The sequence below is a fragment of the Artibeus jamaicensis genome, unplaced genomic scaffold, assembly GCF_021234435.1.
Source record: "Artibeus jamaicensis isolate MK-2021 breed Jamaican fruit bat unplaced genomic scaffold, CSHL_Jam_final contig_465, whole genome shotgun sequence".
Classification (NCBI taxonomy): Eukaryota; Metazoa; Chordata; class Mammalia; order Chiroptera; family Phyllostomidae; genus Artibeus; species Artibeus jamaicensis.
In genome coordinates, this window is record NW_026521843.1 from 12,455,696 (window position 1) to 12,468,840 (window position 13,145).

A 13,145-nucleotide genomic window follows, 5' to 3' on the forward strand; every position below is an offset into this window, starting at 1 on the left:
TACCATAAGCCACACGCAATTCCTCCGTCTCTTAAAAGGTTTAGCGCCTTCCCCCCTTTCTTATCCGTTCTCCTAGTCCAAAAAGTCCAGGAGCCCAAGAATCAACACAATTTCTTAGCTTCCATTTGCGAGGGGATGAGGAGTCAGGGATGGGAAGGAGTCGAGGACCTCTTTAAAATATGACATTTTTTTTCAGAAAAATACAAAATATTGTGCATTCCACTGAAGCCACTCCATTGATCTGTTCCAGTTACACACCCCTGTTCTACACGTACCCCAACGTGTCTGCCCGCAGCCACAGCCCATGGGCTAGCAGTGCATCGCTAGGCTTCTTTAGACCCAGTTACACTCCTGGGAGACTCCGGGCCACCCGCTGCGGCGGCCGGTGGGGAATTTCAGACCCGGACCCTCACAGAACAGCTGGTCAGCATCTTTCTGGACGGCGCAGCCGGCCCTCCTCCAGCGACGCTGGTGGCCTGAGGTCTCCCACCCGGTCACCTGGGAGCACAGGGAAGGACATCTTCAGGGCCCACTCCGGACACCTTCGCTCAGGCTTTTGTTCCCACGCCTATGTTCCAGCGCCACTTGTAAGGATCATACCTTCACGCGAGTTTGGGAACACTGCAGGGAAGAGTGAGAAACAAAACTTAAGGAAGAAATGCGAAGTCCCACTCATTCTTCCAGCAAATGTCACTTCTTTGGAAAACCTTAGAAGGGCCTAGGCTGGCGGCACCGAGATTCCTGGATCTCTGTTGGGTGACGGAGGAACACAAGGCCGAACTCACTCATTCACCCCGCGGCACGAACCCCTCCACGCAGGAGCTGTGGGTTTACACCCCAGATTTACTTCCTCGAAGGCAACGATTCTGTCGTCCTTCGGTCGTTTTCCTCGATGTTGCTGCCTTGAAAGGTGGGAATCCACCTGCGCGTGGGATGGTGAGTAGGGGCTTAGAGTGGGTGCAGAAGGGTCGGCAATGAACCTTGCCCCTCTCCCTCCCGAGCCCCCCGCTCGCTTCTGCGGATCCGGGCAGCCCAGCTCGGGCAGGTCGGGTCTCTGGCGCTTCCAGACACTCTGAGCCTCCTGCCAATCAATGAGCGCGTCTAGTTAAAGCGCTGCTGCAGTTGCTGGCCTTCCCCCGGTCTGTGGACTCGAGTGGACTCCCCAGAGCAGTTGAATGTGTGTTGGACGGAGGGATGGATGGATGGGTGAGTGGGTGGATGCCGGGAAGACCGCATGCCTCCCGCGGCACCCTCCCCAGTCGGCGGGTCCCTGGTCGTCAGCCGGGTCCCGCTCCCTTCCCCCGAGCTCCGCCCCGGCCGACCCCACCTTTCCGCGCCGCTCCGCCCCGCCGCCCCCTTCCCCGCGGCCCCTCCCCGCGCAGGTCCCGGCCGCCGCCGCACCTCCTCCGGCTCTGCAGTGGCGGCGGGGCGGCGAGTCGGAGCGCCATCCGGGCCGGGGCCGGAGCCGCGCCGGGGTCGGGGCAGCAGCGGGGACCCTCGGAGGCGGGGCCAGTGGGATCGCGATGGGCGTGGAGATCGAGACCATCTCCCCGGGAGACGGTACCGGGCGCGGAGCTGGGGGACGAGGACGGGTCCCGAGGCGGAGCTGGGCGGGTGGGGTCTGATTCGGGGGTGGCGCGGAGGGTGCCCGAACGTGGGGAGGGCCTAGGCTGGCGGCCCCGAGGAGACCCCAGACTGGATCACCGGAGGTCTAAGAGACGATCCTTGCTGTTCGTGCAGCGCCGGCCCACCTAGGGGAGCACAGGCGGTGGCCCGGAGGCGGGGGTCTGCGGCCCGCCCTCGCCCCGGAGGCCGCAGGTTGCCGTGGCTGGAACCGCTCGGTTATCCGCTACTACTGATTTCCCAGGGCCAGGTTTTAGCCCCGCTTTTCCTGCCCTGCTGCGTGAGCCCTGGAAAGAGGGGACAGGACGTGCTTGGGGGGCTCTTCTGCCCAGGCAACCCCCTTCTAACGCGGCCCCCGCCGGGTGCGCGCCGGGCGGCGAGGCGCTGTAGGGACCCCGCCTGTCTGTGCAGGGATCTGCCGTCCCCCGCCCGGCGTCTCGCTTTAGCCTCCCTCCTCTCCCCATTCAGCCTCTGGCCATCCCGTCCGCTCCCCCGGCTTCCAGTATCGTCTGCAAACCGGTGGCCTTCAAACTTAAGCCTCCAGCCCAGACCTCCGGTCTGCGTTCCAGGTGGTCCATTTATCCAGCTGCGGCTAAAACTCTTCCTGGAAGCCGACACCTCAAAGCCCGCAAGTCCCAAACAGAACTTGCTCCCCTCTGTGTCCCTGTTTCCCTGCCCTCTTGGGTTAACGCCCCTCCTTTCCCAAGTCAGGCATCCCAGGCGTCGCCCTTGCACGGCTGGCCCTGGATGTGCAAGGAGTAGCTAACTATCTCTATTTCTTAACACACACACACACCCCTTAATTCAGACTGGCACCCCCACTTCCACAGGATTTGGCAGGCAACCTTTATGTCTGAGATTACTGACCCCCGGCCCCACCCCAGGAGATTGGAGGGCCTCTTGGTTCTTGGCCATCTCCCTTTTGAAGGGCAATGGTGCCTAAAGTCCCAGCTTCGCCCCGGTTCTCAGGTGGCTGTAGCTTCTCTGCCCACGAGGAGAGAGGCCTAGTGCCGGCTCCCGGAAAACCCGTCTAGAGGCCTTGTCACCTGCCTCCAGGGCACTACCCTAGAGCTGGGGGTGGGGGTGGGGGGTGCTGGAGAGCCGTCTGTCTTTCCTGGCTCACAGACTCTTTTAGTTTTCTCTCTTCATCCTCTGTCTCTGGCCGGGATGAGGAGCATTTTCTCGAAGGAGAATTAGAATTTTAGGGAAAACTTAGAGGAGCCCTGCCCTTCTGCTTCCAGCCCAGTTTAGAACCCTGACTCAAGGAAGCACAAATGGGCCGGCCAGACAGCCATGCCAGAACCTGAGAGGGGCATTTGCCAATCGGTATTTCAGCTCGTATGCTGCAGTGCCGGGAATGCCTAATTGGTTAAGCCCCACACCAAGTCCTGTCAGGTCCTCCTGCTGAGTATCTCTGGGCTCCGTCCCCTGCCTTGGTTCAGGCCACCATCACCTCTCACCTGGATTTCTGCACAGCCTCTAAATTGGTCTTCTCACCTCCGGTCCTACCTCCCTGACCTCCGTCTGACCTCCCACCTCACTCCTACTCATTTTTTATACCACAGCCTGAGGACTCTTTAAAATGTCTTTTTAACCATGTCCCTCCCCAGGCATAAAATAGTTTAGTGAATCTTCCAGCTCCTTCTCCAGACAGATGGTGAGATAACCTGTTCTTACCTTCCACACTAGAGTCTCATCTCTCGATATCAGTCCCTACCCCCCACTACCAACTTTTCCCCCAGTTTTAGCGAGTGGCCTGAAAGTTGTTAAACACACCAGTCATTCAGCAAATATTTATTGAATATGTACTGTGTGCTGGGCCCTGGGATTACAGCAGTGAAGCAGATGGGACTCCTGCTACACTTGACTCAAAATGCGGCCTTTGACCGCATTTTTCACCGTTCCCAAGTTATCTCCCTTTACTTCCCCAGGCAAACTACACATCTCTTAAGACTGCAGTTTAACCGCGATCTCCTCTCTGATGCATTGCCTGACACCCACAGTAGGTCGCTCCCCTATGTGGGTTCACATAGAGTCCTCGAAATGTTGGTTCGTAGTTAGCCCTTCCAAGGCATTATTATCCAGCCCTGAGGCTTTAAATCCCACCCAGATCGATACCTCGAGTGCAGACTCTCCATCTGCCTACTTGCAGTATAAACTCAAATGTGTAATAGGCATCTCAAGGCTGCCACCAGCACAAACCTCTCCTCCCCCATCTTCCCCATCTCAGGAATTCACTCTACCATCCCTCCTCCTGGACCCCATCTCCACGCCATTAGCATCGTGCTCTCGCCGCTCTGCTTCCAGGATCTATCTCCCATCTCTTTGGCTCTCTCCTCCGCTGCCACCAAGTTAATTCAAGCCATCATTGATTTCCTGTCTGGATTGCTGCAACAGGCGCCCAACCGTCTACCCTACACACAGCAATCAGAATGATCTTATAAAATCTTCATTCAGATTAGGTCGTTCTTGCTTAAAACCTTCCAGTGGCCTCCTGTTGCACCTAGAATTAAATCCAGCTCTGCAGGGCCCTGCTTGGTGCGGCTCCTTCCTGCCCATCTCTTCCTCCCGCCCTTCTTTCTGGTCTCCTGGCTTGCTTTCTATGCTTCCGATGCACTGGTCCTTTCCTGCCTCACATTTTTTGTCCTTGCTGACCCCTCTTCCTCCACAGGTCTCAGCTCCGAGGGGCCACCCTGGACCACCTTGTCTAAAATGGCCTGCCCACTGCATCTCTCTTTAATTCCTGTTTGGAGAACTTATCACAACAATCGTTACCTTGTTCATTTGAGGATTGTTTGTCTCCCTCCATTAGAATGTAAACTCCAAAAGAGTGGCATCTTGCCTGTGTGGTCTCTGCTGTATCCCCCAAACCAGGCCCAGGTCTCAGACACAGTAGGTGTTCAATAGATATTTGTGAATGACCATGTTTATTCATCTTTCATCACAGCATCACCCTATGTTAGAATCTGTTATTTATGAGTTGCTCTGTGTTCCTGTGATCTAGTCCAGGCCTGGCACATTAGGAGGCTGTCAGTGGATGTTTGTGGAATGGATGTGGGAGAGGAAAAGGAGCAGTCAAAGAAAGGAAAAGGACCAGGAGAGAGTAGAGTTGAGGAACCCAAGGAAATGAAGTCAAACCAGAGAGGTGAAGGAACTAATCTGGCTTATACAAGGCACACAGTCAGAACCAGAGCCGTGGGCATCTTCCCAGCACGGAGGGCAAGGCAGGCCACGCACACCCGACTGTCTCAGGCGACTCTCTAATAACACCTTATTTGTTCACCTGCCCGCATGTCTCCTTGCAGGAAGGACATTCCCCAAGAAGGGCCAGACGTGTGTGGTGCACTACACAGGTAGGCCTCGTCCCCCAGCCCTCATCAGACCTGCCCCTCCCAAGGTAGGTCTCTCCCCTGACACGCCCCTCCAGAGACATCCACTCCCCCACGTCAGGCCGAAAACCCAAGCAACCAGATCTGCCTCTGACCAGCTATCCCCCACTTCTCCCAGCCAGCCTTGCGGGAATGAGGGAGGGGCTGCAAGGTTCACCCCTCCCCACTAACACCAGCAAGAGTCATCCGTGGTGCCAGCCTCTAACGGAGCCAAGCTGCTCCATTCCTCTCACCTCTGCGTGGGCGGAGTGGAGCCCTGCACTCCGGGTTCTGCCTGGTATTTGGAAATCCCTTCTTACAGAGCAGGGAGTCCTGACTTTGCTGGCAGATTCCCTTTTCGCCCTACAGGGTTATTAGAGAAGAGGAGGATGGCTTCCCCAGAACTTCCTTTCTTTTTTCAGGAATAGGCAGTTCAAGCCAGCCTACGGTGACTGGGCGCCAGGGCACAGGGATGAAAAGGGAGAATTCCCACTTCTTGGGGGATGTAGGGGGTGGGAGAGGGCAGACAAGTCTTCCAGAGGCTCTGGTGCAGTGTGAGGGGCTGGGAGCCCGGGAAAGGTGCTGCGTCTCTGCCGACCTCTCTGGGATGAGCTGTATTGGAAGGAAGGACAGGTGGGCAGAGGATCATTCTGGATGGAGTTCCTGAGCACTGCTGGCAGGAATATCACGAGCAGGTGTTTGTTCCAAGGAGGGTGAGTGCTCTCTTGTGACCTGCTTCCCAATGTGGCAAACCTGGTGACAGCCACCTAGCAGGCAGCAAGGCCAGTTTAGTCCCTAGGACCTACTGAGACAGGGCCATTTTTAGCGTTTTCCGGACCCGTGTGAAGTGCCAGGTTAATTCTGGGCAGATCGTGTGGGTATTTTTCTCAGCTGCCGGGTTGCTGGTCGCTGACGTCAGCGGGCTGGAGCTGTGCTCTGTCTCCCGGTGATGTGGCCTAATTACCGTGAGTCTTCTGGGGCCTCTGACCTGTGTAATTGATTTATCTGCTCTACATGTTGCAGACAGATCTGTACTTATCAAGTTACTAAAACCACAACATCCTTCTGAAAAGATTTTTCACAATACATACAGAGAGCAGGCAACATGCATCAAATGCTAACACCATGAGCGGCTCTGGTTTGCAGAGAGACTGTCTCATCAAACACAGCAGATTTTATGGGACTTTTGGGTAAACTTTTTAATTAAATATAAATACAGTGGAGAACATACATCTAAGACGAACAGCTCCATAAAATTATTCACAGAGACCACACTTACGTACCCACCACCCAGAAGAACATACGCATTCCCTGCAGCCCCAGGAGTCGCCCTCCTCTTCCTCCCAGTTATCACACCTCTCTGAAGGTCACCAGTGTTCTGACTTCTGTCCCATGGGTTGTTTTTGCTTGGTTTTGAACCTCCTGTAAATAGAATCATAGAGCGTCTACTCGTCTATGCTTGGCTGATCTCATCGATGTTAGGTCTGTGAGATTTATCCAGAGTGGTTGTTCTTTTTTATTCGTATACAGTTCATTATATGAATATACTGCAAGTTATCCTTTCTACAGTTGGTGACCATTTGGGTTGTTTATAGTTTTGGTTATTGCGAGTCGTCTTGATCTGAAGAACCTTGCGGGCGTCTTTTGGTGCATGTCTGTACCCACTTCAGCAGGGGACGTGCTTGGAAGTGGAATTGTCAGGGCACAGGGTTATCCCCGCTCAGCTTCACCAGATATTGCAAATCGCTTTCCAAAGTAGTTGTGCCAGTTTCCACCTCCACCTGGGGTGTATGAGTTCCAGTTCTGCTAGCTCCTCATCAGCGCTTGGTTTTATCAAGTTCTGTTTTGTTTTTAGCCCACGCTGGGTACCCAGTGGTATCTCACTGTGGTTTTGAATTGCATTGTCCCGAAGGCTCATGAACTTGAGTAGCTTTTCATGTGCTTATTGGCTGTTTGAATATTCTCTTTAGTCTGCTCAAATTCTGTCCATTAAAAAAAATAGGTTGTCTTTTGATCTATAGGAATTTTTCATGTATTCTAGATATTCCCTTTGTTGGTTATACCTATTTCAAACCTCTCCCATGCTATTGCTTGTCATTTTACTTTGCTGTCATATTTTTTAACAGAATGTCTTAATTTTCATGAAGTCCTACATGTCAATCTTTTCCTTTATAGTTAGTCCTTTTTGTGTTCAGAAATCTTTGTCTATCCCTAGGTCATGGAGATATTCTTCTACTTATCCTGTTGTAGATGCTTTATTATTTTATCTTTCATATTTAGGTCTGATTCATCTGGAATTGATTTTTGTGTGAGGAAGAAGTAGGCGTCAATGTTTATCCCCCCATATGAATTTACAGTTAATACAGCAACATTAATTTTTTAAAAAATCGCCCTTTGTCCCTGACCAGCCTGGCTGGGTGTCATTTCACAAAGTGAAAGGCCTCCGGCTCAACTGCAGTCAGGGCAGGGCATGTGCCTGGGTTGTGGGTTTGGCCCCACCTCAGGGTGCATATGAGAAGCATCCGATCGATACCTGTATTCTCTCTCGCATATATGTATTTGTCCAAGTGTGTGTCCATGTGAATATATATGGATCTGTGTATGTAAATATTTTCTCACCATCTGCTTGGCCATCAGGAGTTTTCTTCTGAGTGCATGTGCATACACGCATGTGAGCACGCATGAGTAGCTCTTATCGCTATGTATCTGAACATCTTAGCAACCTGTGCATCACGAACTTGTATTTGATCTCCTTAGTGTCCATCTATGTAGCCATAGGTTTTTCCCTCCTTTGTCTGATTTGGTACCCAGGCCAAGAGCCCAATTTGTTCTGCACAGAAAGTAGATAGTAAGACTGTCCCTTGTGTAACAGTCTTACTGTAGGAATTAGGAAGAGGAATCCAAGATGCTCAGATACTAAGCTGGGCCAGACCTCCTGTGTATGGCAAAGCTGAGACCATGAGAAAGGCAGTTAACTTCACACAATGAGTTAGTGCCAGGGCAAAGTCCTAATCTAGTCTCTGTGCTTACAGGATAGGTCTTTCTTTGGTCCTCTGTTGCCTTTCCTTGTGGTCCAGGGGCTGTAGGAAGAAGTCTTTCTTATATCACCATCATTTGCAGAAGGTCTGATCTCTGAGTCCATCACCAGTGAGAATAGAAAAGTGGCTCTCAGGCCGTAAGCAGCTGGACTGAGATGTGTACCAGGGGTAACAGGGCAGGTGCAGCTGTAGGGATGGTTGCTCCAAACTGCTGGGGATGGCATCTGGGGCGTTCAGGGGCAAAAAGTCCTGTTTGTTAGGTTCTGGAGGCCACCACTGATTGGCTGGGCCACCTTATACTCTTCACTGTGACCTTTGGGTTTTGTATGTTGTGAGAACCTTGGAAAAACTAGGCGAGGATTCAACCTGAGGGGAAGTGCCTGGGAAAACATGTTCAGGATGAGGAAGCGGCCCCTTAAAGTTGTAAAGCCCAGAGGTATTTGAGAAAGGCATGCCCTGAGTAGGACATGATGGCAGGGGTGGGGACAGGGAAGGGGCTCGGAGGGAAGGGAAGAGCAGGGGGAGGGTTATAAGGCAGGCAACAGCCAGATCTTGAAGTGCCTCTATGCCATGCGGAAGTTTGGATTCTTCCACGGGGAGCTATTGAAGCGTGTGAAGCAAGGGAGTACTGTGATCGAATGTGTGTTTTAAAAACAATCATTTGCAGTGCAGTGTGGAGAAAGGACTACAGTTAAGAATGGAGCAGACAACAGTTAGAGATTGCTCCTCTCACACTGGAGACATGGTGGTGACCTGGTGAGGCCCCAGGATGGTGGGAACTGAAAGGGAAAAAAAAATCGGTGATTCTAAAGATACGTGGGCCTTGTTGATGGGCTGTACGTGGGGGTCAGGCAGAGGGAAGAGTCCACGTTTCCTTGGGCAGCAGGACCAAAGACGGGCAAGATTGGAACAGAGTTTGTACAGAATAGGAACTGTTTGAGTTGTGCTGTTAGAACTCTGGACTGGGAGCGGATGCACGACCACAGCCCTTTCCCACCTTATTCTTGCTCCCACAGGAATGCTCCAGAATGGGAAGAAATTCGATTCATCCAGAGACAGAAACAAACCTTTCAAGTTCAGAATTGGCAAGCAGGAAGTCATCAAGGGTTTTGAAGAGGGTGCAGCCCAGGTAGGATGAAGACCTTGTTACGGGAGATTTGGGGAGTTGGGGGTCTGGGTGCAACACCCCGCCCCCCACCTGGTCACAGACCACTGCTGCCTTGACTCTGCCTCCAGGGTATGGCCACACCATCTAGTCTCAGGCCTGGCTTTGTGTCTCCACCCCTTTTGTTCCCAGCATGACTCCTTTGTCACTGGGGCTCTCATCCCAAATTCATCTCCCCAGGTTTGCTCAGCACTAGCTGGGGAGGCTCGTGAGCAACCACTGTCCCTGACTGAGGCAGCAGAAGTGCTGGGCTAGGGGAGGCCAAGGTGGGGTTTCTTTTCAACTTAAAAAAAATAATAATTTGACTTGCAAAAATATTGCAGGAATAGTAGAGTTCCCATATGTTCTTTACCCAGCTTCCCCAAATGTTAACATTTTACATAATCATAGTACAATGATAAACGCCAGGACATTAACATAGATATAATACTATTAACCAATCCATTTAAATTTCTGAGTCAGATATTTGAAATTGAAAAATCATTTATTCCAGTCCCCCCCACCCCCCCACCACCCAGTCTCACGAATGCCAGAAATGCCGGGCTGGTTCTCCCCCTTGGTCTGGGAAGTCAGGGCGCTCCATCTAGTGGTCCTTCTAGCCCTCGCCACCTTGCTGTGGCTCTGGTCTCTAATGCGCTCCCCTAACAGGCTGCCACGTCACCTACTGAATCGTGTGCACACGCACATGCTCCTCAGACACCCTCCTTCGGTTTTTCTGGAAGAGGGCAAGGAGCGATTGTGCATGAGTAGAAGTGTTTGGGCCGCATGACAGTTGAACAGGCAGCAGTGTTCACTGGGTGGATGCATGAACTTGAGACTGCTTTGTGGAAGCAACTGTCCCACAGTCAGGTTCCTGCTGTTCTGAGTCAGAATCCGCACTGAGCACAGTTCTTAGCACAACTCCAATGTGCTGGGTACACATTCACCTTGGGTTGGCAGGGTTGCCATGAGGATGGTTTAAGAAAATGCCATAGTTACCTTACCTTTTTCTTTTAAATCAAGCTGGGTCCTCTTTCTCCTCTCCCATCTGCCCCCATCCCTGCTAGATGAGCTTGGGGCAGAGGGCGAAGCTGACCTGCACCCCTGACGTGGCATACGGAGCCACGGGCCACCCTGGTGTCATCCCTCCCAATGCCACCCTCATCTTCGACGTGGAGCTGCTCAACCTAGAGTGAAGGCAGGAAGGAACTGGAGGTGGCCGGAGATGGCTGCCGCTCCCCTCCTCGCCGGCTCTGCCACTGGGACGGCTCCGCCCGCTCGGGGCCCTTGATCAGTGTGCTCCCCTCGCCGCCCCACCACACGGTCCATTCTCTGCCCAGCTCGCTCTCTGTGTTGGTCACTGTTCACATGCATCTTTGCTTAAGGAAACTTCAGTTGCGATCGAAACATTTCGGGTTGTGCATTTTGCGCGTGCATGTAGTAGCCGTTCCTGACTGCCGAACACGGATTTCTCGTTCGCACAATCGACACTGCCTTACCTTCACTGAAGCCAGACACACGAGGTGCTCAGACTCGAGACGTGTGCACGAGGGACTCGGGCCAGTTACCTTTGCTGTCACTTCCTCTTGGAAACCGTTGGCTGCTGACTTACAAAATGTCCTCTTTGGAAATGACACATAAAATAAAGGCTCTGTGCTTGACAAGTTCCTGTCCATCCTTGATGTAGGTAGGAAGGGCTTTAAGGACCATGTAAGCCAGTCACCCTTGGGAAAAAAGAGTGGACCGGAGCCTTCCGACTAGCCGGGAGAGGGATAATAAAGACCATAGTTGCAATGTGAGTACCGTGCATGCTGGGCCTTGTTTTGTTTTTAAAATAAAATTACCACCAATCATCTAAGCAGCCCTATGAAGTAGACATTATTTCCCCCACTCACCTCATGGGCTCAGATCTTCTCCAGGTAACGGAATAGACTGTTCAAAGCCTGTAGCCCATGGAGTTTGAGCATGTTGTGATCTTGCGACCTGTAGCTGTTTGGACTTAGAGGGGTGAGCTGTGTCTGTAACAAATGAAGGCACAGTGGCCTGAGAACCAAAGGCTGACGCACGCTGGGAAGTTACTTTTGAAAAGGCTGTGATTCTAAGCTTGTCTTCACATTAACTGCTTAGTTGCATCGAGATTCGCTCTTACATTGGGGAATTACTTCAGAGAATAACGTATGATTTGTATTGTTTCCACTTACATTGCTTAATTTAATCAGAATTTACTGAAACTCCCGGAAGTCCCATTAGGTTTTAAAATCAGCCCACTTACTGGTGCGCTGGTCAGAGGAGCCTGGGGCACCATGGCTGAGACGCCTCAGTCGGCACAGCTTCCACGCACAGTGCGGGTCATTCTGTCAGTGGTGTCTCACGTGTGAAGACTGAGGAGGGGCTGGGAACAGGTGCTGTTTCCGTCCCAGCCTCGGGATGTCACATACGATATGGGGCCACATCACCTTGGCTACTTCGTCTGCCCCTTTTGTCTCCAGGAAGTCCTGGCCGCATTCCTCTGCCGGACTTCCTGGAGTAAAGGCCGGAGGAGTTCAAAGGAGCAGCGTTCCACGAAAGAGGAAGAAATGGGAAAGGCTGCCTGGCCTCTGGCCGCCCAGCCCTCGGGCTCGCTGCTACGGGGGATCTGGCCCGGCTGCAGGGCCGTTTACTTCAGAATGCCTCAGCTCCCTGCTTTCTGCCACGACACAAATGTCTGTGATAGTTTCTTAGAACCCAGCCTGTCTTCTCATGTGCTCTGCTGTGACACCAACAGGACAACTAAAAATGGCACCAAGGGCCACTGCAGGTGACCACTGTGGAGTCGTACAGGAGCTCTCAGTCTAGAGTATGTATAACCTACCTGGTAAAAGGTAGGACCAGCACAAACAAATAAAAAAATGCAAACACCTACCGGCCAGCACCTGATGAGTACACGCTCGGCAGTGCAGCCTGCTTTACTAGGGCTCTGAAAAGACGGCGCAGAGAATTACGGTGCAGTGCGCTAGCCAGTTTGGACACTGTCCTGGGGCGGCCACTGAAAGCTGTTAAGCAGGACAGTGATGAGCGGTCCTATCAGCCATTTTCAAACTTCTGGTCAGTGCGTTCTCTGGCCATACAAAATCTTAGAAACTCAAAACTAACCTGAAGAATGTAAAGGCACACGGGCACACGTGTGTGTGTGTACACGTGCGTGGGCACCATCGTCCCTTGCACCCTGAAAGCAGTTTGGAACACTGAGCCATACATGTCTGGTGCAGGGGGCCGACTGCAACTACAGCTGCAACATCTCGGCACACACAGATTTAAACTTGTATCCTAACTGGGACAGACAACGAGACTGCCAGACAACTAGAGGGAATTTTTAAAAACTCTTCAAACATGTTACACTATAACTAAGTCTCATTTGTTTTCCCCTTACAAAAAAGCCCTTTAGAAATTTCTTTTTACTTGTGTAAATACCTAAAGCACGCACACACACACAAACCTAAAGCACATCATGCATTACAAAAATTAATACGGGATTCACAAAAGCATTCAGAAGAAAATTACAGCTGTGGTACTTTGTTATCTGCCTGCCCGTGTTAGAAATGATGCTTCTACAGTGCTTTCAAACAGCACTCAGACATAATAAGACAATTATTTCATTTTCAATAGAAGCCTTTGAGAAGACAGTACAAAAGTATAAAACAGCCTATTTTCTTAAAGTAATGACATTTCAAAGCTGTGTTTAAAAGTAGCCCACTTAAATGATTCAGTACCAATATCCTTCAAGTTTTGGGTTCTAATTTTATACATGTATATAGAAATAAAATTAGTCTGTTTTTCTATTTGGCCCATGCCTAAACTATGAAAGGAAAATTATAGCCACCCCCCCCAAGCTGCCAAGATCTGATACATGTGGTAATAACTGTGTTATTTCCATGCCATGGAGTGCATGATTTTAAGAATAAGCGCCATGTAATTGTTTATAGCAAAGATATA

The 13,145-nt window shown here is 51.5% G+C and overlaps 1 protein-coding gene across 5 annotated transcripts; it reads left to right on the plus strand.

Moving 5' to 3' along the window:
* The first annotated feature begins 917 nt into the window (after positions 1-917).
* FKBP1B (FKBP prolyl isomerase 1B) lies at positions 918-11,005 on the plus strand. 5 transcript variants are annotated; one of them, XM_053666956.1, is made up of 5 exons: positions 4,353-4,515; positions 4,628-4,768; positions 4,929-4,976; positions 9,046-9,158; positions 10,241-11,004. In XM_053666956.1, exons 2-5 carry the CDS (start codon positions 4,672-4,674, stop codon positions 10,367-10,369), a joined length of 387 nt encoding a protein of 128 aa, XP_053522931.1. In that variant the 5' UTR covers positions 4,353-4,515; positions 4,628-4,671; the 3' UTR covers positions 10,370-11,004. The 5 variants fall into 5 exon arrangements, with proteins under 5 accessions (XP_053522934.1, XP_036999317.1, XP_053522933.1 ...); XM_053666957.1 differs by having other exon boundaries at positions 10,197-10,296; XM_053666959.1 differs by lacking the exons at positions 4,353-4,515; positions 4,628-4,768 and adding an exon at positions 918-936.
* The last annotated feature ends 2,140 nt before the right edge of the window (positions 11,006-13,145 follow it).

Coding starts and splice junctions, on each gene's coding strand:
- FKBP1B (XM_053666956.1), top strand. CDS start 4,672: ATGGATGTGGGAGAGGAAAAGGAGCAGTCAAAGAAAGGAAAAGGACCA. Junction 4,769..4,928: donor AATGAAGTCAAACCAGAGAG/GTGAAGGAACTA, acceptor GTCTCCTTGCAG/GAAGGACATTCCCCAAGAAG. Junction 9,159..10,240: donor TTGAAGAGGGTGCAGCCCAG/GTAGGATGAAGA, acceptor CATCCCTGCTAG/ATGAGCTTGGGGCAGAGGGC.